Source organism: Piliocolobus tephrosceles, chromosome 2 (assembly GCF_002776525.5).
Source record: "Piliocolobus tephrosceles isolate RC106 chromosome 2, ASM277652v3, whole genome shotgun sequence".
Lineage (NCBI taxonomy): Eukaryota > Metazoa > Chordata > Mammalia > Primates > Cercopithecidae > Piliocolobus > Piliocolobus tephrosceles.
Genome location: NC_045435.1, coordinates 153,996,296 through 154,023,738, shown reverse-complemented (window position 1 = coordinate 154,023,738; position 27,443 = coordinate 153,996,296). Strand labels below are relative to the sequence as shown.

The following is a 27,443-nucleotide window of genomic DNA, read 5'->3' as shown; positions in this document are numbered from 1 at the left end:
GGCTGTAGTCTCTTGCTAACACATGCCAACCCTGTTTCAGTGCCAACTCTGCTCCTCTGCCAGATGTGTTGTTTTGGGCTAGCACTTAAATTCTGAGTCAGTTTCCTCATTTATAATTCAAAAATAACTACTTCCTTTCAGGACCGTTTTTTGTGATTAACAAATACAAGATTATCAAGCGCTGCTTAGCATAATGAGTTGCCCCACAACGGGCACTATATAGAAGTGTTTTCATTTTCCTTAGCGTCCTCAGGAAGTCTGTCCTTATTATTCTAAAGTTTAAACTCTGAACGTCCCCTCTATTTTACCCCTGGAGAGGCGAGTCAGTCCCCGCCCATCCGTACCTACTCCAACTCAGATCCAAAGCAGCACAACGTGGAAGCGGAACTATAGTTTCCGGAGAGCGATTCCAGTGCCCGGAGTTCATTGTAAAACGCACCGGAAGTGGGTCCGGCGTTTCTTTCCGTCGGGGAGGGCAACGGCCGAAGACCATTTCGGCTACCCGTGCGGCGACTTCCCCACGGCTGCTGAGTCCACGTGGCGGTGGCGTGGGGACGCTCTGAAAGCAGAGCGGCGGGGCGCCCGGAAGTCGTGAGTCGAGTCTTCCCGGCCTAATCCATGCCGGGTTGGAAGCTGCTGTCCCAGGTCGGCGCCCAGGTGCTGGGTCGAGTCGGGGACGGCCTGGGTGCTGCCTTTGGCCCGGGGAACAGGTAGGAAGGTGTGAGGGTGTCCTCCTGCACAGCCGCGTCCTGGAGCAGTGGAATGGCCTGGTGCAGTTGGGCCTCCCGTGGGAGCAGAAGGAAGGGGGTCTGTTTAGACGTGGGACACAGAAGAATAAGGGCCGTTAACCTAAGGAAGCACGTTGTAAGGGGATTGAAGTGGTGATTTTTAAAAAACGCTTATGAGCCAGCCCCTAGCAGCGAACGCTATTAACAGCAGTCATATCTTACAATTAGTGAGCGTTTGCCAGGTACTGAGCGCTCTGCTAAGTGTATGAGGTGCCTTATGTAGCCTCACGGGAGCAAACTATTATCATAAAGATTACAGTTAAAACTGAAGGTTAGAGAGGTGAGTTAATTTGCCCAAAGTCACTCAACTAATAAGTAGAAAATTGGGAATCTAACCTGAATTTACCTGACTACAAAAGGAGAGTAGACTGCAGAAAGCTTTACTTCTGTTCTGACCCTCCATGCAAGAATTACACCCCTTCTTCCTGACCTCCACCCACTAAGGGTACGTTCACCTGTTCAGAGATGGTTCAGAGATCATGCCTTTTGTGGATCTTTTAACTTTGCACACCCAGTTTCTTTACTTCTCTGAACCCAGGCCATGTCATTGTAGGGAGGAGGTGAGCTTATTAGACAAACATCAGCATGCCACCTTCTGCCACCTCCACTGAATGTATAACTATTAAGGTACACGTCCAAATGGGTTAGTGACTTCTCATGTCTATAGGTAGGACTGTTTTTTTGGGAATCTGTTTATCTGCGAGGAGAAAATGATTTTTTTTTCTCCAGGGTAACGACTAACAGTTTAAATGTGAGCCTTATCCGAAGGAATGTGGGGTTGAAGAAAAGGTTGGAGACATGAAAAAAAAAGTATACAGAATCTAAGCCCTTTCCTAAGGCCCTGACTGCACTTTCCAATTTGTGACTTCCCTTTTCTATATTAAATGGAGGAAGTTTTAAAATTGTGGTTTGGTTTTATTTTTTCTTTTTATAGAACACACATCTGGCTTTTTGTTAGAAGTATTCATGGAAAGAGTGGTACATGGTGGGATGAGCATCTTTCTGAAGAAAATGTCCCATTCATTAAGCAGTTGGTCTCTGATGAAGATAAAGCCCAATTAGCAAGTAAACTATGTCCTCTGAAAGATGAACCATGGCCTATACATCCTTGGGAACCAGGTGATGATTTTGTATTTGATGAGCTCTCTTTTCCTAATTACTGTGTGGCTGGACACATTTAAAATCCTAGTGACTGCTTGATAAATTTATCATTAATTTATTTTTCATGTGCTGTGTCTGTTCTATTGTGGTTTGTTTTGCAAGTTTATTTCCAACCTCCTAGTCTAGTGTTAGTGAATGCCTGATAATAAAGACCTCCTTGAGAAGCTGTTTTATAGATGAAGGGAGAATCATTCTGCATACATTCTCTTGTTTACTTCAGCTAAAAAGAATATAAGTCAGGAAAGAAAGGCTGCAAGAGTGTGATGTAAATTGTAATGTGTTGCATGGATGTTCAGTTGGGATGTTGTAGCACTGTAGATTTGGGAAGCATAACCCCTGAATCAGCTCTTGGTGTCTAGAAAGATGCTAAACCCATGTGTGGCCAGAACAAGAGGAATAAGGCCTTTTCTATTAAGTGTGTGGTCCCTGGTTAGGGTTTATTGTGACAGTTGAATTGGTTATCAAAACTTCTTAATGAGGCAACTTTACCAGTATATGCAAAGAATCTAAGTGTCTTGTTGTAGACGTACATATTTTAGCAATATATGACCAGTTGTGACATCTCTATAGCCTCAGCTATCTTCTCAGAGTCTGAGTAATAGATGTTTTCTAATGAATAAAGTTGGGTAAGAATTGATACTAGGAAAGCAAAATGATGAATTTATCATGCCCTGTATGAATGCCATTATTTTAAAACCAGAATATATATAACTTATGTATTTTCTTTATTTCATCTATTTATGTTTATTCATTTTACAAATATTTATTGAGCACCAATATGTCATGCCAGGCGTGGTTGAAGGCACTTATGTCTGTAAAGAACAGTCCTATTTTACTCTGAATATTTTGGCATATTTCTTTTGTGCCTGCTCCTCATACTGAAACCTGATTTTGGGAAAAACGATTTCATCATATTGGCGAGTGTTGCAAAAGCTTTAGTTCACATTGCTTTGGTTTTAATTGCCAGGTTCCTTTAGAGTTGGCCTTATTGCCTTGAAACTGGGCATGATGCCTTTATGGACCAAGGATGGTCAAAAGCACGTGGTCACATTACTTCAGGTAAGAAAGAAACAGAAGATGTAAGAGATATCTATGTGTTTCAAGATCTGTTTGTGCAAACCTTAACAAGAACTATTTGTATGCTGAAACGTGGAACTGTATGGTGAAGAAAAGGGGTAATGTTGAACATAAATAGTATTAAAGAACTTATGGTGGTTTCGGGAATGCCCTCACCCTTGCCTGAGCAATGGCCTTCTGATACTGGTATTTGGATAACCGGAGCAATGCATTTTTTTTTTTTAAATATAACCTATCCTTTTACAGATCCCCTTGTTTACTTCATAATCGGAAAAACATCTCAGTCCCATTTTGTTTTCTTTTATGGAATTCTTTCAACTCCACATTACAGTTTTGATCTTTTTGCTAACAGAATATAATACTCTTGTTTGGTGAGGCTGCATTTTGTTCACTAAGATAAGCTGTAGTCTAATGGGTAAGAATGTGGGTCCTGAGACCAGAATACCTGAGTTGCAGTCCTGATTCTGCCACTTACTAGTGTGTTCCTTCGAGCACTGTGCCTCATCTGTAAAAGATACTCTATTCTGTAAAAGAAATAATTGTGACCTACCTCAAAAGGTTATTGTGTAGATTGCACAAGATGATAAATGTCAGGCACTTGAAACAATGTTATGTGTCCACTATATATTAGCTACTATTGTCTTTATCATTATTGTTGTTGTTGTTGTTATTATTGTTATTATAGAAAGATACTGGTAGGAGATCATCACTCCCCAAATCACTTTGAACAACTCAGTTGATCCTTGTGGCTTAGTCTTAGGCAAGTAATGATACAGGTGATGTAAAGTACGAGCTCATGGACCTAAGTGCTTAAAGTGCTAATAAGGCACAAAGAGTCTATAGATCCTTTTCTCATTATTATTGGCTCTGAATGATCAAGTATAAGACAGTAGTTTTGTGAACTCTGAGGAAACTGGTGGGGGCAGGGGACTTTCAGGAATGGCTGGTGGGATTATAAATTCGTACAAAACCATTTTGGAAAACACTTTAGCCTTATGTGGCAAAATTAAGACGGGTAAGCCTTGTAGTCTAGCAATTCCGCTTCCAAGTATTACTAGAAAACTTGAGCAGCAGCATCACACTTAATCCCAGCAAACTAGAAATAACCCAAGTCTCTGTCCACAGTAGAACAGGTAAACAAATCATGTTATTTTCACATAATGAAATGTTGTACAGCAATGAAAGTGAACAGAATAGAGCCACACACAATATAGATGAACCTTACAAATAAGTGAAGTAAGACATGGAAGAGTACCTAAAATCTGATTCCATTTATATAAAGTTTAAAGCAGGCAAATCTAAATACATTATTAAGCAATACTTTCTAAAATAGTAATTACAAAGAGAAGTAAATGGTTACCATAAATGTCAACAGTTATTTCTAGGGCAGTGCTTCTCAAATTTTAGTGAACCTCAGAATCACTTAGAGGTCTTATAAAACACCAAGATTCTGTTTCAGTGGGTCTGGATTGAGGCCTGAGAATCTGCATCTTTATTAAGTTCCCAGGGGATCCTGACACTGCTTGGCTGGTCACCATACTTTTGAGTACTCCTGCTCTAGGGTAAAAAGATGAGGAGGTGATTGGGAAGAGACACACACGGGCTTTTGGGATTCTACTTTTGAGCTGGGTAGTGGTTGCATGTATATTTTGTTTATACTCATTTTATCTTTTATTTTTTTGAGATGGAGTCTCGCTCTGTTGCCCAGGCTGGAGTGCAGTGGTGCAATCTTGGCTTCCTGCAAGCTCCGCCTCCCGGGTTCTCGCCATTCTCCTGCCTTAGCCTCCCGAGTTGCCGGGACTACAGGCGCCCACCACCACGCCTGGCTAATTTTTTGTATTTTAGTAGAGATGGGGTTTCACCGTGTTAGCCAGGATGGTCTTGATTTCCTGACCTTGTGATCTGCCCGCGTCGGCCTCCCAAAGTGTGTATTTAATAATTTTTTTTAAAAAATTTATGTTTTTAAGATTGTGGTTGGTGTTAGAGGAAAGATGAGGTAAGTAACTGTAGGGAATTCCTGTTTGTCCTAAGGTCTCAATGTGACTGGTTTGCAATGTTAAAATATGTATTGGCACATGCTTAGTTTTTTTATGTTTGTTTTTTTAGGTACGAGACTGCCATGTCCTAAAGTATACTTCAAAGGAAAACCATAATGGAAAAACGGCAGCCCTGTCTGTAGGAGGAAAAACTGTATCACGTTTTCGTGTAAGGATGTATTTTCATAGCTAGAATACCGCATTTTTCATCAGTTTCAAAGCTGGATGAGTTTATGTTTTGAGATTGTTCCACAGCCACAAACTTGCATTTGTTTGTGAGGAAAATTGTGTATTTGGGGGAGGCAGTCTGGCACAGCCATTTTGCCCGGGAGTCTTGGAGACTCTTGAGTTTGTTCTGATACCTCCCCCTGTATCTGGAACAAGTACTTTTACCACTGTAAGCTGTAGTGTTTGTATATCTGTATAATGGGAATAAAAATACTACTTACCTAATAGGTTTATCACATGGATTAAATTAGGTTTTTCAAATGTGCCTAGAATATAACAGGCACTCAGTAGATTTGGTTATTTTGTTATTGTTTTATGTTTCATTTCACTTTCTTCCTATGGAAAGTTGTCTTAACACTTGACACCAAGAGCACGTGGAAATTAATTTTGTGTATTCTAGAAGGAGTTTTCAGTGTTTAGGAGAAAGCTATATAAGAACCCAAATCACATTTTTTTAATAAAGCATTTTTTTTTTTTAAGTAGAGTACTGAGTTTGTAGTTTGGAAAAGCTGCCTAGTAAGTATCCTGTATTGAATAACTAAAACCAGAAAACCTTTCTCAAAATGGTGATGGCTTTCACTAAACATGTTTAGGTTTACTAGAACACATTGCTTATCTCTAAGACAAACTTTTTTTTCCATTGTAAATTGTTTATGAAATGAACAAGGCAGAAGTTAGGATACAACCTATACTCTCTGACTCTCAAAACTATCAGTTGTTTATTGTGTGCCTACTAACTACTCTATTTTCTTATCATAGTTAACTTTTATTGAACATTTATTACATGCCACATGCATAAGCATTACGCCTTTTTCATTTGTTGCTTTATGTAAACTTTTCAGCCTCTGAGGCTAACGCAGTTAACTAATTCAGTCAAAGTCACCCACTGGTAAGAAGTAGAGTGACACACTCCAGAGCCTTACTTAAGTGTGTCTTGATATCTACCCCCTGGGGGCTCATAAGCTAGTGAGGAAGTTACACAAATAAACCAGCCATCCCAGTACAATATTATAAATCTAAGGAGCACAGAACCAGAGACAGCCAATTCTGCCAGGGAAAATCCCAGGAGGTTTCACAAGGAGGAGAACAGAAAGGAAAATGGGTGTTAGAGGTATTCCAGAAAGAATGGCCTCTGCAGAAGCAGAGACAACATGGAAGAGCATGTGTTCTTGGGAAGAGAAGTGTAAAGTGGCTGCATTTTAGTGTGCAGGCCGGGCCAGTGTTGAGAGGGTGGTGAAGTTGCAGCCATCAAGGTAGTGTGAGGTTTAGACTTCATCCTATGGACTTTGAGGTGCTTTCTGAATTCTTTAGGTAACTTGTTCAAATTGTTAAATTAGTTACCTAAGATTTTAAAAATCTAGCAAGAGGAAAGACTTTAGGAGACTGTTTTAAGAGATCAGGGGAGAGCTGATAAGAGCCTTTATAAGCAAGGCAGTTGCATTGAGATTGGAAGGAGCAGGGATTGGAAAGGACCGGGTGGAAGGACACAGGTCAGTGCTGATGACATACTCTGGGATAGGAACAAGGAAAAGGGAAGCTTTGGAGGAAAGAGATGTTTGAGATGTTCACAAAATCATAGTTCTATAAATGGTGAGAAATACTGATAGTTAATAAGTGGTGGTGGATATCATTGAAATCTGTGACATGGTTTATTTTGTTTCGTGTTAGAGAAGTTAGCTATTTTTGAGTATTACGGTAGCATAGACCATTTATTTTTCTTTACAACTTTGTAATAATCTCTCTCCTGCTATTCTTAACAATTTATTGACTAACAAACTCGGGCTTCAAATAACTCCATAGTAATTATAACGTACAATGAGATATTTTTGGGAACTTTTTTAAAAAAAATCAAGTGTTTGACTTTTTAAAAATGTATTAATATGTACCAGCCTTCATATGAGTAATTCTTTGGTTTGGTAGATGCCACTGTTTCCTACTTGATTGTACTTCTGGATTTTTGTAATGACTAGCATCATCATCTTCATTTTCATTACGAGTTTTGTAAATTGATGACTTCATGGCCTTGATATTTGTAAATCAAGAATGCTAGGGTAATCCCTTCCGCCTCAGCAGGTCTGTGAAGATTGCTTCCCCTGAAATACGAGGTGGTGAGAGAATAAGTGATGTGGGATCAGAAGAGTTGAGTTCTAATCCTGATTTCTACCTTTAGGTCCCCCTTACTCACCTTTTGAACATCTGTTTTCTTACCCATAAAAACAAGGAATAGTACTTGATGATCTCTAAATTCTCTTCCAGTTCTGAAAGTCTCACATTGGTTCTCTGAATATTTTAGTTCTCAAGAAAAAACAAAGTTTGGAGAAAAAAAGTGGGAGCTCAATTTATTCTATTTTACTTAGTGATGAAGATGTGTTATAATCAAAATTTTATGAAAGTAATACTAATAGTATTACTGTAACAGTACTAATAATTAAAAATATTACAGAAATGATAGGTGCTGCATTTCATAGTCGAGGCTGTTCACACATTTTTTTCTCTTTAGCTTATTCTGATAGCTTTATTCTCTTCAGTGGTTGCATAGCACAGCAGGGTGATTTGGATGTTAAGTTCTAATGTTCTGGATTTTGACCCACTTAATTTACATAAACTTTGAAAATTTCACTTGTCTAGCATAGAAAGTACTGCAAAGGCCCTTCTTTCTTCAAGATACAAAATTTCTAAGTCCAGATGACATTTATTACAATATCAAAAAAAAAGCTTTGTCTATAAACTGACCTTTCTTCAAAATGAAATGTGAAAATTAAGTTTTAGAATTATTTGTAAATACAACATTTTTGTTGGAAAACAGATTTTTGAAACTGAAGGTATACAGACTTCATATTATAGCTCTCAAGAAAAATTGCAAATAGATTGATTATAGAGGATTTTTTAAAAAACGAAGACCTATGAATATAGAATTTCATATATCTAAACATTTGGAAATTAATTAAATCACTTTTATTTATAATAGTGTTAGAACTGTTTTCTTTTCATCTGTAAAGAATTTATGCCTCCAAGAAATTAGACTACGTTGCCTTTTTATTTAGTACCTTATTATAAATAAAAACTGATGTGGTACATAGTGTTTTTGGATGAGGAAGTTAAATGGCCTTCAACATTGATTAAATCAATTCATCTTAGGAGGAGAGGTATTTTCATTGTGGGAAGGATAATTGCAGAGAACGGTGAAGTAGGGGAAAAGAATGCAACCTCATAGATGGGATTATCCAAGTGTGACAATACCGTCAGTCTTTTAAATTGCCTTTTGAAATCATTTACTTATTTAGAAGTTTGAAAAAAAAAGTCTTTCACACTGCTTCTGGTTTTAAGGCCACTTGAGCATTTGGTTTTCCTCCTGACTGAGACCTAATTTTATAATATTTTGATTTTTTATTTTAAAATAAAAAAGTGTTTATTAGTGAAATTGGATGATAATCAAGAAGTATGTTTTACCTTGGTTCTATTTATGGTTTAGTCTAAAAAGTTACTTAGGTTGAGATGTTTATATTGTCTGTTTTGTATTACTAAAATAGTGAAGGATTTTCCTCAGAAACTTCCAGATATGCTTAAAAAGCTGACATTAACAAAATAATATGCTTTTAAAATCATGTGGAATATGTGAATGTCAAAAATAAACTTGATTCTAAAATTTAATAAATCTGAATTTTATACATCAGGAAAATAATGTCAGGGAGCCATACTGTTAAATGAAAATTTTGTGTTTGTACTTGTTGCAGAAGTGAGTATGATTGAAGATGAAAAGCAGGGTACTTGATAATAGTGGTGTTGGGTGTTAGTGTTAATTTCAGCATGTAGGAAATAAAATAATAGAGAATGATTGGAATGAATTTGTGGTATCACTCTTGTGGAGGAAAGGATAGCTTCTTGAGAGAACTCTATGAGGTATAAAACAGTCTTCAGTGGACATCAAAGTAGAGCTTCTCAGCATTTGTTGTATGGCTCCACTGGAGAGCCCCAGGGAGATTCCTGGTAATTTGTAGACTGATCCAAAAATTAAACTTCTGTGCTTACAAGCCAGTGCCACCCAATTTCATGTCAACTATAGGCAACTGAGTAAGTTATAAAGGGGTACTAATGGTTTACATTTTAAACTGAACAGGTAACTAAAGTTTGCTGAGTATTCACATATTCTACAAACAAGTCTGACTATGCAGGCACTTCACTGGAATTTCGGGGAAGGATACTTTGTTATTATCAGTGTTATCTTGAGTTGATTAGGGTTTTTCAGTTGCTGCTATTCTTGTTTTTTAAATTATAAGTTACTATTGGTTTGGTTTTATAGTAGTTTCTTGCCAATTTGCTCATCCTTAGAGCAAGTCATGATGTATCTTTTAGGCCTGTACTTTTACAGTGACTAGACCTGAAGATTGAGGCCACAAACACAGTAACATTGTGTTCCAAGAACTGATGCAGCAGAAGAGTAGAAAAGTAGGAGGAGTTAGACAAACTTTATACCCAGGTGGATGCCTGTCCTTTATCTTCCGTTTCTTTTCATTGTTCATTTAGCCCACTTCTTTATTGTCTAACCTGCCACTGTGCCTAGCTGTAAAGTTAGAGACACAGATGAATAAAAAACAGCGTTTACCATCCAGGTGCTCACAGGTCAGCATGCTGACCAACATTTGAGTAGATAAGTGTATGGTGATATGGACAATAATTGAGATATATTCCAGTGTCTAGTGTTGGTATAGACAAAGGAGCAATGTGCTCTGGTAAGGCTGCTCAGAGAGGGCTCTGGATAGGAAATATAACTGAATTTAGTACTGGAGACATGTACTTATATTTCCCAGTGTGAAGGGTGCCTCTTTTCACCAGAATAAAACCAACACAGATATATCTACTGCTGTTCCCTCTTCCTCAGCTTTGAAACTTTAGAGATGCAGGGTAGGGAGGAGATCACAGCTGAAGAGAGTGGTGCAGACAGATACAGGTAAGCATACATAGAGTACAATAGCCATTGGGGGCCTGCGGGGTATGGTTAGAAAGTTGAGGGAGAGGGAACAGCAGGAAAATAGATGTACTATGTTATATATTGTGATGAAAGAGGCCCTCTTCACATCAGGAAATAAAAAGTGGCATAACTTTTTTGTCAAGTCCTATAGCAATCTATATCGAGTCTTAAGAATTAAGGTTGGGGGGAAGACCCAGGAATTATAAGAAAATAAGATGTCTATAGGTTTTGTTTTTAATGACACTGGTTGTAGTGATGTTTACAATAGCAGGACAGAAGGCAGGAGTGGAGAGCAGACAACAGGATCTACCAGGAGCTGGGGATATAGCAACAACTAAAGCAAGTCTCTGCTTTCAGGAAGCTTACATTTGGGTAGGTTTGGGGGTGAAATGGAGAGGCCCTTACATAGAACAGGGGTTCCCAACCCCCACACTGCGGACTGCTCTGTGGCCTGTTAGGAACTGGACTGCACAGCAGGAGGTGAACGGCAGGTGAGTCAGCATTAGTTACCACCTGAGCTCTACCTCCTGTCAGTCAGATCAGTGGCAGCATTAGATTCTTACAGAAGCACGAACCCTCTTGTGAGCTGTGCATGTGAGGGATCTAGGTTGCATGCTCCTTATGAGACTCTAATGCCTGATAATCTGAGGTGGAACACTTATTCTGAAACCGTCCCTCCTGCTGCCTCCACTGATGTGTGGAAAAATGGTCTTCCGTGAAGCCAGTCCCTGGTACCGAAAAGGTTAGGTACTGCTATCATAGAAGACATAGAAACAGTAAAAAATGTGTATCATGACACATGGAGATAAATGCTTTGAAGGATAATACTAAAAATGTAAAGGATTTTTCTCGGAAGCTTCCTGGTATGCTTAAATAACTGTTATTAATAAAAATAATATACTTTAATAAAATAAAAGTAGGCTGAAGGGTTGATAAGTGACAAAAAATGGTGCTATTTCAGATTGAGTAATTAGACAAGGTAAGTTGATATTCTGATCGATACCTGAATAAGGGAGCCAGTCATGCAAAAATATGGCAGAAAAGCATTCTAGACAGAGGCAATAGGATGTGCAAAGGTCTTGAGGCCAGCGTGCAATGTGTTCTTGGGCCAATAAGGGAGTGCATTTTTTTCTGAAGCAGGGTGAGTCAGGAGGAGAGTAAAAGGTGAGGTCAGATTGTGTAGAACCTTTTAAACCATGGTAAGGACTTAGGACTGGATTCTGCAAGAAGTGGAAGCCACTGTAGTTATATGATATGGCTTGAGTTTTAAAATGATAATGCCAGCCTGTGAATTGAGAACAGACTAGAGAGTCAGGAGTGTGGAAGGTTGGAGACCAGTTAGGAGGCTGTTGAAATAATCCAGGCAGAAGATAGTGGATGAGGTTGACTTTGGGATGGGGTGGTAAGTGGTTGGTGTGGGCTGTATTTTTAAATAGTCTGGAGGAATTGCTGCTGAATGGGACGTGAAATGTGAAGAAGAAAAGAATCAAGGGTGACTATAAGATTTTTGGCCTAAACAGCAGCATTGTGGGAATTACCTTGTTTATTGAGATTTGGACGAAGGCCAGGGAAGGGCAGGCTTGGTTAAGGGAGTTCAGTTTTAGATACGTTAAGCTTAAGTTTCTATATGACATTGAAGTGGAGATAATGGCTTGACAGTTGGACATAGGAATTTATAGTTCAGAGTAGAATTTGGAATTGAAGTTAGAAATGTGCAGTCATTCACATATATGAGAATCGAGGGAGTAGTAACTGGAAGCCAAGAGAAAGTCTTTTGTGGAGAGAGTGGTCACCTGTGTTAAGCATTGCTGGTAGATTCAGTAAAATGAGTATCAACCAGTGTCGTTGACTGTATGGAGATCCTTGGTGAATGACAAGCACTTTCCATTGAGTGCTAGGGGCTGAAAACGCCTAATTAAACTGGGTTCACAGAATGGGAGGAGAGAAAGACTTGACAAGTCCTTCCAGGAGCTTTGCTGTAAGAGGGAACAGAAAAATTAGCTAAAGAATATGTGGTCAAGGAAAAGTTTGTTTTAATATGTTAATTATTGTGACATGTTATATATAGTGATAGGAAGTTCCAGTAGAAAGGGGAGAAAAATGAAGGTTTCTTAGAAGAGAGTGGGGACAGTTTCAGGAGGGAACCATTGAATAGGTGTGAAGGGGTGGGAATTAGTGCTTTTAATAAAAATATGGACAGCTTATCCATCAGCATGATTTCCAGCCCCAATTTGACATAGAAATCATGTGAGGTGCTTGAAAATTAGCAATGCCTAGACCCCACACTAGACAGTGAAGTTACAATCTCTAAGCAGAGGACCCTTGCCATTGGCATTTTCTAGAAGCTCTCCATGTGCATCTCATGTGTAACCTAGAGTGGGGTGGGAGGATAGTACTGTTAATATACAAGTACTGGTGTAGACAATTTGATTTGGTAAGAGCATGGAGAAGTTCTCTTAATTCTTTTATTTGATCAGCTCAAAGGGAGGAAGAGGAAACAATGGCGAGGATTTTAGAAAAGGATGTGACTTAGTTTCCTTATAGAGTGTGAAAATGATTGAACCAGAGATATTTAGGTATCTGTAGATATAACCTGGCCACATTTGAGATTCTGAAGTTTGTGGTCATAACATTTAAATCTAACATACCATGTTTTCTTCCAGTTCAGAATAAGTGCAAAATAGGCAGAGAGTTGATTTTTCGGGGTTTGGGTTCTTAATTCAGACAGTCTCTGGTCAGAATTTAAAAATGAGCACAACTCTTTATTTTCCTGCAGAACAGAGGTCTTTCCCAGTGTACTATATGTGAACACTATGTACATGGTTGGAATCTAAGTAGTAAGATTATTCACAGAGATGTGATAAAATATAGCTATAAATCTCACCTCCCTTAAATAAGGGGTATTGGGTGCCCTTTGTTCATTAAGGAATAAGGTATGCTCTGATTTATTTTCTGGGATGCTAATAACTTGGGTTAGATCTCTATGCATTCAATTCCACTTTGAGTATTCAATGTATTACTTATATGTGCTGTTTTTCCTCTAGAAAGCTACATCCGTATTGGAATTTTACCGAGAACTTGGATTGCCGCCAAAACAGACAGTTAAAATCTTTAATATAACAGATAATGCTGCAATTAAACCAGGTAATTTCAGGTCGGGGAGAGGAGGGAAGTAAAAATACCCAAATATGCTATTTGTTTAATGTCAGCCCTTTCAGTAAAGCTACATCTAAAATGCGAAGTCTCACTTACTTTTAAATACAAAACTGTATATGATTTAATCACTAGGAACAAACAAGCCGTTTTTTTTTTTTTAAGTGGAAAAACCTGTAGAGAACTGTTTGCTTTCCGTGAGAGAGGAACACTTTTGATTTTAATGTAGAGAGAGTTTAACATTTGAAAAAGCCACCTCAAAGAAATACAGTAACTTTTAAAATTCAAAGATCATTGGTCATAGGCTGGCGTTCATGAAAAATAGCCAGGCTCTTGCTTAGATAGAAGAACTGGAGAAAATATAACAACAGAAGGGACTGACCATAGCACCTCAATGTAAAGATTCTTACTTAAAAATTCCAAGATATTTTGCCTAATCCATGAAATGTCAAAAGAGTAAAGATTTGGCATATGATTATATTGGCTCATATGGTTAGCAAAATATAACATTTTGATGTCTGAACTTCAGAAAAGCTCCCTGAACTTGAGTTCTGACAAGAAGACAGTAGAATGCTGTTTTAAGATTTGGTATTTAATATCTGAACTAAACTGCTTTAAGTAAAATACAGTTGCAGTGGGCTTTTATTGTTGTGACATGGTGTGACAGCCTTGAGATAAGGTAGAATTAAAAGTATTCTTTGAAGTTAAAATTTTGCAATTTTAAGACAGTAAATGGAATTAAATATAAAAATTAATAGAGATACTTGGGTCATTGTGTATTAGAATGGTTTATAATGGAACTACTTTAAATATAAAGGGATAGTTCTAAAATATTTGTTGTATAGACAGTTCTGAAGCACTTTTTAATATTCTCTTTGGTATTAACACATCTAACTTAAACTCTATGTTTATGATAAAGATAAAATTAAGCCCACATTAACTTTTGCTGTAGCTCAAATCATATAAAATTGTTTTTTGGCGTCCAAAATGGTCAAAAATCAGCAGTTCAACCTCATAAAAGGTCACTTTTAATGTCTTTTTAAAAAATTAATACTATTTTGATTGACATCATAATTATATACATTTATGGGGTGCAGTGTGATGTTTTGATAATATGTAGACAGTGTGGAATGATTAAATCTCTATTTTCTTCATTCAACGTTTTTTTCTGCCTATATAAATCCGGGTTGGGTTGTAACTTAAAGGAGGTCCCCCCCAAAATCCTACAGCTCTTTGCTGCTTGTATTAAATAAACTATAACTATAATCAACTTTCCGTCACATTCTCTACTACAGTGGTTTCTGCCATTTAAAAAAGTGTATCTTACTTGATGATGTTAATGTTTATTCTTTACCAAGATAATAAATGTCTTGCTGTCAGGGGCCGTGTCTTACATTCTTGAATTTCTAGCTGCACATATTTGTAAGTGCCCTGTAAATGTTTGCTAATTAATTGCCAAATAGTTCTCGTAAATATTAGTTTCAAGTTTATGTAAACAATATTATGAAGGGCTTTGATTCATCACAAAATTTAAAAACTTTTTAAATAACATTTCCGAAGTACATTTAAAGTAAGACTTTATTTACACACACTGGTTTTGTAAACGTTTCTATGTAAAATTAAGAGTATCTATAAAGGCAGTTTTTTGCTATTCTAAATATCTAAGCATGAACTGGAGAACTGTGTTTTATTGGTACAATGAGGAGTTCACCCAAAATCTGATATGTAGAGGCTTTATATAGATGTCATACATACCCACCATATGAGGGACTTGGGTTCAAGTAATTGTTTCCTGTTTGTCCAGTGGGTACAAGGTATTTAATGAAGCCCCAACAATTTTTAGTTATTCTTGTTTTTGTTTTCCCAATGTGAAAACAAGAAATATATCTTAATTTAATATACAGTTATTCACTAAAACAACCAAGAATCATCAAATTTATGTGTTTGACAGCAAGAATACTGTGTTGTCATGGGAATCACTCGTTTCAAACAGCACCACTTTTGGTCTCTGTGAAGTCAGTCAAAAGACATGTTTGTTGAATAATTTCATTGTTTGGATGTTTCTAATTGGAGAAGAGAATCTTTTACCGTTTTGAAATCAGATAGCTCGAAGCCTTCCTGGATATAGGTTATGTTGCATAAAGTTGTTTCTGTGCTGTCAAATTTCATATTGATTTTTCATTTTCTTTTCATAAAGGCACTCCTCTTTATGCTGCTCACTTTCGTCCAGGACAGTATGTGGATGTCACAGCCAAAACGTAGGTCCTCATAGCAAGTTCTCTTTTCCTTTTGTTTTCATCTATTAAAAGAGAGCAGAGTAAGTGAAAGAAGTGCAGTCTTTCAAGTCAGTGAATAAAGGATAAATATATTTCTCATTCTGAATTCAAATCTTTAATGCTACCTACGATACTGGTTTTTAAATTGTGCCAAATTAATTGTATGTAAACTGTTCATATCAGGTTATAGCTTTTTATTTATTTGTTTTTTTATTATACTTTAAGTTCTAGGGTACATGTGCACAACATGCAGGTTTGATACATAGGTATACATGTGCCATGTTGGTTTGCTGCACCCACCAACTCATCATTTACATTAGGTATTTCTCCTAATGCTATCCCTCCCCGAACCTCCCACCTCTAACGGTGTGGTGTGTGATGTTCCCCGCCCTGTATCCAAGTGTTCTCATTGTTCACTTCCCACCTATGAGTGAGAACATGCAGTGTTTGGTTTTCTGTCCTTGTGATAGTTTGCTGAGAATGATGGTTTCCAGCTTCCGTGTCCCTGCAAAGGACATGAACTCATCCTTTTTTATGGCTGCTGCACAGTATTCCATGCTGTATATGTACTACATTTTCTTAATGCAGTCTATCATTGATGGAAATTTGGGTTCATTGCACATCTTTGCTATTGTGAATAGTGCTGCAGTAAGCATATGTGTGCATGTGTCTTTATAGTAGCGTGATTTATAATCCTTTGGATATATATCCAGTAATGGGATTGCTGGGTCAAATGGTATTTCTAGTTCTAGATCCTTGAGGAATCACCACACTGTCTTCTACAATGGTTGAAGTAGTTTACACTCCTACCAATAGTGTAAAAGTGTTCCTATTTCTCCACATCCTCTCCAGCATCTGTTGTTTCCTGACTTTTTAATGATCGCCATTCTAACTGGTGTGAGATGGTATCTCATTGTGGTTTTGATTTGCATTTCTCTGATGGCCAGTGATGGCGAGCATTTTTTTCATGTGTCTGTTGGCTGCATAAATGTCTTCTTTTGAGAAATGTCTGTTCATATCCTTTGCCCACTTTTTGATGGGGTTGTTTTTCTCTTGTAAATTTGTTTGAGTTCTTTGCAGATTCTGGATATTAGCCCTTTGTCAGATGGGTAGATTGCAAAAATTTTCTCCCACTCTGTAGGTTGCCTGTTCACTCTGATGGTAGTTTCTTTTGCCATGCCGAAGCTCTTTAATTAGATCCCATTTGTCTCTTTTGGCTTTTGTTGCTTAGTCATGAAGTCCTCGCCCATGCCTATGTCCTGAATGGTATCGCCTAGGTTTTCTTCTAGGATTTTTTTGGTTTTAGGTCCAACATTTAAGTCTTTAATCCATCTTGAATTAATTTTTGTATAAAGTGTCAGGAAGGGATCCAGTTTCAGCTTTCTACATATGGCTAGCCAGTTTTCACAGCACCATTTACTAAATAGGGAATCCTTTCCCCATTTCTTGTCTTTGTCAGGTTTGTCAAAGATCAAATGTTTGTTTCTTCAACATAAATGATAATTTCATTTCTTTTGATGCCTCAGTTTTCTCCTTTTTGTTGCATGATAATTCTGCAGGGATTATTCTGACTAGGAACCCTCTGAAAAATATGCCATTGTTTACAGGTGCTCTGGGATAGGTTTGTAATCACAGAGACTGAACCAGAGCACCTTTTATCAAAAGAAACTGGACGAGAGCTAATACCACTTTCCTTCACACAGTTAAGATGCAGTCTTCCTAGTTTCAAATAGAGGCCATTGCAAAAGCTACTGGCTGCTTTAATAACCTTCATTTCGCTATTTAGAAATGAAATGTGGGATAGATTGGTAGCAAGGTGAGTCTTCTTTTTAGAGAGATTGTAAACCTGTCCTCCTTTTTTTTCCTGCTTCCTGATTATCATGAACTTGTTCCTAGTTACAAGAACCCCTGAAATCGCTGTTTCCTTGGTAACTCTGTTTGCTTTCCTTTGGCAAGAACTCAAAATATTGGAGCTTTAAAAGCTTTGATTTGGTTACTTAGAGAAATATCTGTGTTGTATATCAGATTATTTTGCTTGTTAATTTTTGAATTATTGCATATAAAATGCCACATAGTAATTTTGTTAATTTATACACAGTTAATGTTGTGTGAATTCCATTACGTATTTTATACAATATATGGAATATTCTAAGAAACCATGCAAAGTCAGAGGGCTTTGTTAACATTTACCTTGTGGCTGGACTTGTGACTAACTTGGATTAGAGCCTGGCTTTTCAAATGCCTATCTTCAGTAAATGCTTTCATCTCATGTGCTTCTGTTTGGTTTCCTTGGCTTCTTTAAAGTGATTTTTAAAACTTTAGCTGCCTTCTTGTAAGCATAAAGTAAAAGAGGAAAACTTTATTTTTGTTTTTCATAAGATCATTTTCATAGGAAACAAGATTGTGTATAGCCATGCACCAGCTTCAGGATTAAATAGCTTATAAGAGTTGGGGGAATAACCAGCCCTGGAATTTAAAGTAGGGACAGTCAGCTCTGGAGAAGTGAGGACCTCCATTTGAGAAGATCACCACTATTATATGGGCTACAGTACAAAAAAGTTTAACTTTTACTGTATTAACAGTGGGGCAGGGTTTTCCTCGCATGTGTGTGTGCATACCTTCATGAGGTATTTATTACTTACATGAGAATGAATGGACTTTATTTGACCTTTTGCTAAATGTTACCAATAACTATAGCTCTTGTAGCTGACATGTTATTATTGCTGTAAGGTGCTTTTAATTTTAAATGCTTGTATATTTATAGGATTCGTTGTCCTTCTCATCTGAAACTGTTTTGAATTTCCTTTGAGTGCAGCGTTGTATTCCCAGCTGCATACAGCTCTAGTTTCTATTGCCTCTTCTCTCTTCTCTCTGCCACTGACTTCCCTGTGTTATATGTGTGTACATGTACACATGCATGTGCATGCATTTGCTTAACTTTTTTTTTCCTTTTTAAACTCCTCTGTCTTCTTTCTTTAATGCATTTTGGAACTTTTGAGCACTATCTTCTGGGTATTAATCCTGTTACAAGTGTGAACACTAGGGGAAAATCTGTGCAGTGCCATGGTTAAGGGAGTGATGAAAGGACATGAATTTATAGGCTGGAGCAGTGGTTCTGATGCTTGAGTGGGCTTTATAATCTCCTGGAGGTTTAGTTGAGCACAGATTGATGGACCCTACCCATGGAGCTTCTGATTCTGTAGGTCTGGGGTTAATACCTGAGAATTTGTATTTCTACCAGGTTTCCAGGTGATGTAGAGATGCTGCTGGTCCAGGAACACACATTGAGAACCACTGGACTGGAAAATAGAAGCTCATCAGTTAAACCACTTTTCCTCCTCACTCCTCCACCTAGCACAGAATTCAGAATGCCTTTCTTTCCTTAATTCTGCTTGAATTATAACATATAAAAATCTGTTTAAAAGCAAGCTAGTTTAATGTAATTAAACTTATATTAAACTTAATGTAATTAAACCTTATACCTTCAACTTTAATTGCTGAGTTAAATGTACTTTAGAAATAACGGGCCGGGCGCGGTGGCTCAAGCCTGTAATCCCAGCACTTTGGGAGGCCGAGACGGGCGGATCACGAGGTCAGGAGATCAAGACCATCCTGGCTAACCCGGTGAAACCCCGTCTCTACTAAAAACACACAAAAAAACTAGCCGGGCGAGGTGGCGGGCGCCTGTAGCCCCAGCTACTCCGGAGGCTGAGGCAGGAGAATGGCTGAACCCGGGAGGCGGAGCTTGCAGTGAGCTGAGATCCGGCCACTGCACTCCAGCCCGGGCGACAGAGCGAGACTCCGTCTCAAAAAAAAAAAAGAAATAACGAAGAAAATTTTTTAAAGGAACAAACACTATCTACATTTCAAGAAAATAGTGTTAGTAGAATCTGTCTACCTCAGGAATGAAATTGTCTGCAGACAGTTTTCTAAAAAGTGGCCAGTAACCAACAGTAACAGCTTCTTGAAGATATACTTACAATTTTTAAGTGTTCCTTTTAAAATAAAATTGCATTAGGAAACTTGCTTACTTGAAAGATACATTGTGTTTACCTATACTGATGTTGGTTATAATTCCCTAGATAAATAGGTAAATTTACCAGTGTCACATTAGGGTGTGAGGTGAATATATAATTTACCAGAATTCATTTTAATTTTTACTTTTAATACCAGAAGTAGTTCTTCATCAAAACGATGGTAGAAGACAAATTTATTTAGATTGTATGAGGAAGATTTTTATATCTAATAAATAAAACTGCCTAGTAGAACATTTTTACATAGTTTTATTATACTATCAATAGATAATGAAGCCCAGTCTTTGAAATATGGCAGTTTATGTAATTCATTCCAAATAAAATCTTTAAAAGAGCATGTATCATGATGACTTTTCTCCCTGCCCCTACCCTGGGTACATTTTTCAAGTTTATGTTCTTGTTCTGTAGTAGCAATTATATTCCATTGTAACTTTTAATAGATGATAGTTTAGAGTCTAACATTTTCCCATTCTTTCAGTCTCAATTTTGAAGAGGGAACAAGTATAGATAATGTACAGATAGTGAGTAAGCTGAGGTATAACTGTTAATGCTACCATCAGCATAGAATGTTTAGCCCATTTTTTTTCTGTTGAATTCTAGTGGTGCGTATTATAACTTGTGAAAAAAAAAAAAGGAGAAATGAGAGAAGAATGAAACAAAGAACAAGTAAAAAGAAAACTAAAGATGCATTCTGCTGTGTTTAGGGAGCAGTGTTAGTATCTGCCTGAAAGGACTTAAAGGACAGAGATGGTAGTGATGCAGTCATAATAGCATGGAGAGACACTTCCTGCTAGGTGTCTTATTGATCTTTGAATTCATTACAGTGCATACCTGAAGTAATTTTTCTTCTGGTTATCTGTAATTATTTACTTAAAATTTGAAGTCAGAAGACTTCAGGAACTTAAAATACCTTTTTCTTTCTGAAAGGATAATTTAAAAATCTTGTCTACAAGTCTGGGCTGATTAAAACAAGTCATATTTTCAGGAATAATCTTACTCCTTTAAAGTTGTCAGTGCCCTTTTAAATTCTTAATACCTTTTGGTCTCAAAACAGAAAAATAACTACTTGATAATGTTATCATTAGTAATAATTTTTTTTTTTTTTCTTGAGACAGAGTCTTGCTCTGTTGCCCAGGCTGGAGTGCAGTGGCGTGATCTCGGCTCACTGCAAGCTCCGCCTCCCGGGTTCACGCCATTCTCCTGCCTCAGCCTCCCGAGGAACTGGGACTACAGGCGCCCGCCACCACCCCTGGCTAATTTTTTGTATTTTTAGTAGAGCTGGAGTTTCACTGTTTTAGACAGGATGGTCTCGATCTCCTGACCTCGTGATCTGCTTGCCTCAGCCTCCCAGAGTGCTGGGATTACAGGTGTGAGCCACCGCACCTGGCCAGTAATAAAAATTAGGGGAGTGGGGTGGAGGAGATTAGGTATTGGAGCACCTTGGCACATTTACTGAGATTCAGTTAGTTTGGATTCTTTCATTCAGATACCAAAATGTGTAAAGAAGTATGTTGCCTATCAAAGTCTTAAAAGTGTTTAAACTGTCAACATGGGTTCTTAAAAGAGTAAGGACTTTATGGGCTCTATACCTAGCCCAGTACACTGAGTGAAGAGTGTCTACACACTGTCAGAAACTCTGCCCACAAACTCATTGTTCTAACTGGTAGATGTTGGTTGTAAACTGTGGAAGGAGAAAGCAAGGTATGTGCTGCCTTCAGGATACAGTTGCTGTGCTGTCCTGTATATTTTCAATTTTATTTCATTTTTAACAAGTAACTTTATGTACAAGTTATTCAAAGCAGTATGTTTTTAATGTATTAGTGAAGCAATTTTCAAGGTGAGTGATTAAACTATAGAGAGAAATAATCTTTGTAAAAATTAATCCTTCTTAAATCAGTCAGAATGAATGTGTGGTTGGAGAGTGGTGTGTTGGGGTTTTATTTAGTTGTTTTGTTGGGTTAAAAATTTTATTAGTGGTCATCTGTAATTGCCTCCCTATTTACAAAGCAGCACGTTTTTACTCGAGCTCAGCAAAATTAAGGCCTAATAAGAGGCAATCTAGGGTGGTGGCTAAAAGCATGGGCCTTTCAGTAGCTCTGTGACCTAGATAACTTTCTTAATCTCTTTGCTGCTTCATTTTTAACACAAGAATAATTGTAAATGTACTTCATAGCCATATTACAAAGATTGAATGACAGTGCATAGAAAGCTCTTAGATCAAGGCCTGGCACATAATAAGTAAATGCTCGGAAGTATTAGCTACTATCACTATTATTAATGTTGCTGCTTTGTAATTTGTTTCAATTTTTAAAAGAAAGATCTGTGTTTTCCTGAATAGAAAATATCTTTCGAAATGAATAGAAAACATGACATTATTAGGAATTCAGTTCTTGTGTTTTCTAATACATTAAATTTTGCCTTTATATTTTATGTAATGAAGTAGTAGCTTTACAAAACACTCTAGGTAATTTTAAGATCACATATTATCCGTTGTATCTGGAATTTACAGAGTAATGAGGATGCCCTTGAAATGGCTTCATGCCATTTCTCTGATTTGCTGGAATATTTTAATATTTTTCTTTTTTTTTTTTTTTTTTGAGATGGAGTCTTACCCTGTCGCCCAGGCTGGAGTGCAGTGGCTGGATCTCAGCTCACTGCAAGCTCTGCCTCCCGGGTTCACGCCATTCTCCCGCCTCAGCCTCCCGAGTAGCTGGGACTACAGGCGCCCGCCACCTCGCCCGGCTAGTGTTTTTGTATTTTTTAGTAGGGACAGGGTTTCACCGTGTTAGCCAGGATGGTCTCGATCTCCTGACCTCGTGATCTGCCCGTCTCAGCCTCCCAAAGTGCTGGGATTACAGGCTTGAGCCACCGCACCCGGCAGTATTTTTCTTCTAATCTGTTTCTTGAGAGGCATTATGACACCTGGGTTGAAAGCGTGGCTGGATGCTTCCATTTACCAGCAATTTGATTTTGGGCAAGTGGCTTAACTTGTGGGGATTTCGATTTTGTTGTCTTTAACCTGAGGGTCTGAGGCTAAATGGTTTCTAAGGTTTCTTTCAATTCTAAAAATCTGTTTCCAAAAAGTAATTCCTCAGTTTTCTAAGTGGCATAACTCACCCTTATCTGCACTAGTGAAGAAGTAATACACAACAGCAGATTCATAGCTCATGACAATATGGCTTTCTAATCTGTTGAAGAACATTATATGGCTGAAGACCTTCAGAAAATATATGTCCTTTCGTGATATTGTAGAATTGTTTATTTGTGTTTTCTTTTATGAGAAGAACAAAGATGCGCAGGACAGCAAATGTGGTGGTCTGGGTTTATTTAGTGTAGTTGGGAAATTGAAGGAATCACTGCACATTTGGCTGTTTGTACTATTAAATGAGCTAGATTTGATGTCAGAAAAGCCATAAGCAGTGCACTCCTCGCACTCTTGTTGATAAAAATGTTCCCAGATATTGATGGGAGGTTTATGGTTTTTAGACAGGGATCATATACCTGCGTTTCAGGTTATGCTGTCACAAATTTGTCCTGAAGAGTTACAGCTATACCGATATCCCATGCCACTTTCTAACTATATGTGAATGGAACACAAAGCAACTGGAACTGACTTGTGGGCTCAGCAGCTGTTCATCACTAATCAAGTAGGTTTAGACAGCAACACTGAATTGGGTAGAAATTGACTCCCACACTTTACAGGGATCTTCAGTAAAGATGCTATGTGGAAATGCAAGTAAGTAGGAAACATCTGGGGGAGTTTATTGAAATGAGGAGAAGCTATAGTAAAAGATTAAAATGTTTGTGCCATATTAGTTCATCATGAGTTAAAAGCTAATCCTGAGGGAGATTGTCAACTAGCTAATAAGCCTTTTATATATATGTAATATATTTTGGCAAAAATTGTTCTTTTTTTTTATTGGAATTTTTTGTTTGTTTTAAAACTAAGAACATTTGGATAGTTTGAATCTAAAGCATAGTAAAGTATTATATCTTACCAGAATTTCTTTTGATGTTGATTTAGACATTTTGCTTTTATATTCAGTAATACTGTATCACAGTTAAAAGACTTCATCTGATCTGTTTTAGTGGTTCATTTCAGCTCAGTCTTGATTTTAGCTAGAAACGCAGGTGAATCTCCATTTTCCTGTGAATCTCCAATTTACCATAACAGAGAAGCTGTTTTTTAAAGCAGTAATTTCTTCACCTTCCCACCCCCACTTCTATTTATTAAATTTTAAAAATGTAGCCTGATTTTGGTGTATTCTTAAAGAAGTCAAGTGCCCTTTTTCCATTTGGTACACAGTTACTGGTGTTTTGAGTGATATATGTACAAGTCGCTTAAACATCTTACAGCATAAAGAGAGAAAGTTAAAACTTAATTTGGAGGGCATGCTAGTAGACCTTGCCTGACTGTGCTCATGGCCAGGCAGGGGGGACAGTGTATGCAAGAACAATTTGGAGTTTCTGCCAGCTCTAACCAGCTTCATCAGTGGCTGGATACATTGCAGGACTCTAAACATTTCCCTGAAGAAAAAAAGAAAACTTAATTTGGAAATGGTTCTAATTGAAAAACCTCTCCTTAGAGGATGGATTTTGATTTTTAAAAAATAAAAATCAGATATTTGGGGCTGGGCATAGTGGCTTACACCTGTAATCCCAGCACTTTGGGAAGCCAGAGTGGACAGATCACTCGAGGCCAGGAGTTTGAGACCAGCCTGACCAACATAGCGAAACTTCGTCTCTACTAAAAAGACAAAAAATTGGCTGTGGTGGCAGGTGCTGCTTGGGAGGCTGAGACATGAGAATTGCTTGAACCTGGGTGGCGGGGGTTGCAGTGAGCCGAGATCACACCATTGTACTCCAGCCTGGTAAATAGAGCGAGAGTCTGTCTCAAAAAAAAAAAAAAAAAATCGAATATTTTACAGGTGATGCAACTTGATAATAAATACTTGGTTTTTTCATGACAATAGTGGAAAGATGGACAACGTAGTACAAAGGGTATTTGAGGCAGAGGGAACAAAATGAACAAAGGCATGAAAGAGTGGCTTATTTAGGGACTTATAGAGTAATCTGCTATGACTAAGATTTTTCAGTGTTTGGAAGTCAGGTTGGATCCAGTTATAAAAAGCCTTATATATTCTAAGCTAAAAATAGTACTGGGGAACCATCTAAGTTTGTTTGCTTGTTTTTGTTTCTTAAAGCAGAGTACAAATTTATTTGATTGGATTACCACCTTGGGAATTTTGCTCTGGTGGCTGTGAAGGATAACTTGAAGGAAGAGGAATGTTTGTTTTGTATTGAAACACTGTAAGTGAATAGCTGAGGTACTTCCAATTGGATATGGTTGGTACATCTGTAGAATGGGATCATAGCAGAATTCTTGCCAGAGTGCAAGGTTATGGAGCTCCCGCTTATTACTAATAGCTTCAGGGGTCAACGAACTTTTTCTCAAAGAATGGGAAGTAAGTATCTTAGGTTTGCAGATATTATGTTCTCTCTTGCCCGTGAGAGAACTAACTTATTCTGCCATTGCAGCTCTAAATTAGAGATAGGCAATACGTAAATTAGTGTGCATGACTCTATCCCAATAAAACTTTATGAAAACATACAGCCAGCACAGGCCAGTTTGCCAATCCCTCTTTTTAAACCTTAGTGAGAAGAGAATCAGAATCAGCAAGAGAAATGAAATTTCTCAAAGAATATTATGGAAGCAGGAAAATAGGGAAGAAATGATGACAATGGAAAGGGATGGGACATTAAGGGGTAGAGGAAAATCCTGTGGAGAGAGTCTATTTTAAAAGAGCCTATGGAAATCTAAACACTGATGTTAAGAAATTACTTAATTTTTTAGGTCATGATAATGGTATTGTGGTTTTGTTCTTTAAAAGTATTCTTATCTTTTAGAGATGTGTACTGAAATATTTGTGAATGAAATGATAGGGTATCTGGAGTTTGCCTCACAATAATCTATTGGAGTTGTCAGGAGAGAGAAACAGATGAAAAAATAGAAAAATAGGCCTTGAGTGAATAATTGTTTGACACTGGGTGATGGATACATAGGGATTTATGGAGTTAATCTCTCTGCTCCTGAATATTCCTTAAAACTTCCAAAATAAAAAGCTGTTTTAGTAAGACTTGGATTTGGGATTTGGGGATTAACCTCAGAGTGAATTCCAAAGAGTAATTGGAGAGAAAGATGGATTGCAGAGAGTGAATGGTAGATGAGAGAAGGAGAAGCAGTTTGTGTTCCAGTGAAGAGGAGGAGGGATATGAAGGGAAAAGAAGGTAGGAGAATCCAGTGGCTTCTCAAGGGAAAGACTCAGGGGATGGGAATTTTAGAGGAAGTTCTCAGAGAACACAGAATGGATGGGTTTAAAAGCAGGTATATGGTCACTGTTTACCTTATGGACATTTCATTTTATCCCCATAGACAAGTATATCTAGAATCATGCAAGGAAAGGCAGTTTCCCACAAAGTAAAGAAATACATGACAGATTTATATTAAAACCTGTGTGTCTGCTGGTAGACATTTGGGCATTTGTCACAGTATAGCAAGGGAATGCAATTTTCATAGTAAGAATCTCTAGAGATTTATGGAATTCAGTGGGAAACATTAAATTGTGCATTCCCTTCTGCAGGATTATTAGCCATACCTTTAAGATTCTCCTCGTTTCTTCAAACCATCTTTTTGAACTAAAAGTCATGCCCATTATACAATAATCGGAAACTACAGGACATAAGAAAGGAGACTTAATCCCCTGTCTTCCCAGGACACAGCTATAGCCAGTAACAAATTTTACTCTGACTTCTCTAGACAGGGCACTAGGGCTAAATAATACACAGTTTCTACCCTTCATGCACTGAAAGTGTACCAAGGGGAAATGGACTGAGAAGCAAGGACAATAATGTTTCCTGGATTAAATGATACATCTGAATTTCTGTGTTTTAGTATAGATACTCTAAATAAAATACATCTTTTGTGTTTTCTTAATTTTCAAATATATCTCACTAAAATTGGGATCTCTATGTTCTTTCCACTTTAAGCTTTCCTTTATTTGATTTTTTCTGCTATCATTAATTAAAAACTACAGCAGAAAAGGGGTAAGGGATATAAAACATAAAGTATGTTGTATATTATTTTTAGTAAAATGAAGATTTTATTTTGTATGACCTGTGAAAACCTTGTATTTGAAATGTATCTGGCTATGCTAAGGATAGATTCATTCATTTCTTGCTTTTGTTTTATTTTTGTTCTCAAGTTGAGTGACAACTGAGAGTAGTATAAATACCTGTAGCCCCCATGGATCAACAGGTACACTCTGTTCTCCCTAATCTGAATTCAGTCAATAATTTGTCATGTTATTTGTGTTCTATTCTTTTGTTTAAAAGTTACTGAAGAAGTTCTCATTGTGCACAGTATAACCACATGATGTATTCTAGAGCTGGATTGAAAAGCAATCTGTAATTAGCCAACAGATAATTAGCACTTTCAGGATACCACTTTTATCTTATAATTATTTACTCTTAAAATGAGCTAAATTATCTTCAGTAGTTCACCTGGCATGTGTTCTATTGGTGCATGCCTTCACACTCTCTTTTTAAGTAAGAGATCATCCGTTTAAGAACACAAAAGTACCAGTAAACTTTCTACCAAGAATGGCCAATGTGACATGTTCATTTAGATTAGTGTTGCCAGTCTTTCTCTCCTTTTTTCTTTG

At 37.5% G+C, this 27,443-nt stretch overlaps 1 protein-coding gene and 1 non-coding gene across 2 annotated transcripts in view; both read left to right on the top strand.

Moving 5' to 3' along the window:
* The first annotated feature begins 430 nt into the window (after positions 1–430).
* MRPL3 (mitochondrial ribosomal protein L3) overlaps positions 431–27,443 on the top strand; it is a 40,401-nt gene continuing 13,388 nt past the window's right edge. Inside the window, exons 1-6 of the mRNA XM_023207425.1 lie at positions 431–710; positions 1,723–1,907; positions 2,917–3,008; positions 5,133–5,231; positions 13,304–13,403; positions 15,610–15,670. Coding sequence (XP_023063193.1) covers positions 619–710; positions 1,723–1,907; positions 2,917–3,008; positions 5,133–5,231; positions 13,304–13,403; positions 15,610–15,670 — 629 coding nt within the window. The 5' untranslated portion in view covers positions 431–618. The remainder of the gene's footprint in view (positions 711–1,722; positions 1,908–2,916; positions 3,009–5,132; positions 5,232–13,303; positions 13,404–15,609; positions 15,671–27,443) is intronic.
* LOC111539557 lies at positions 24,111–24,247 on the top strand. Its single transcript, XR_002730719.1, has one exon. It is a non-coding gene; the product is annotated as a small nucleolar RNA SNORA58 (small nucleolar RNA).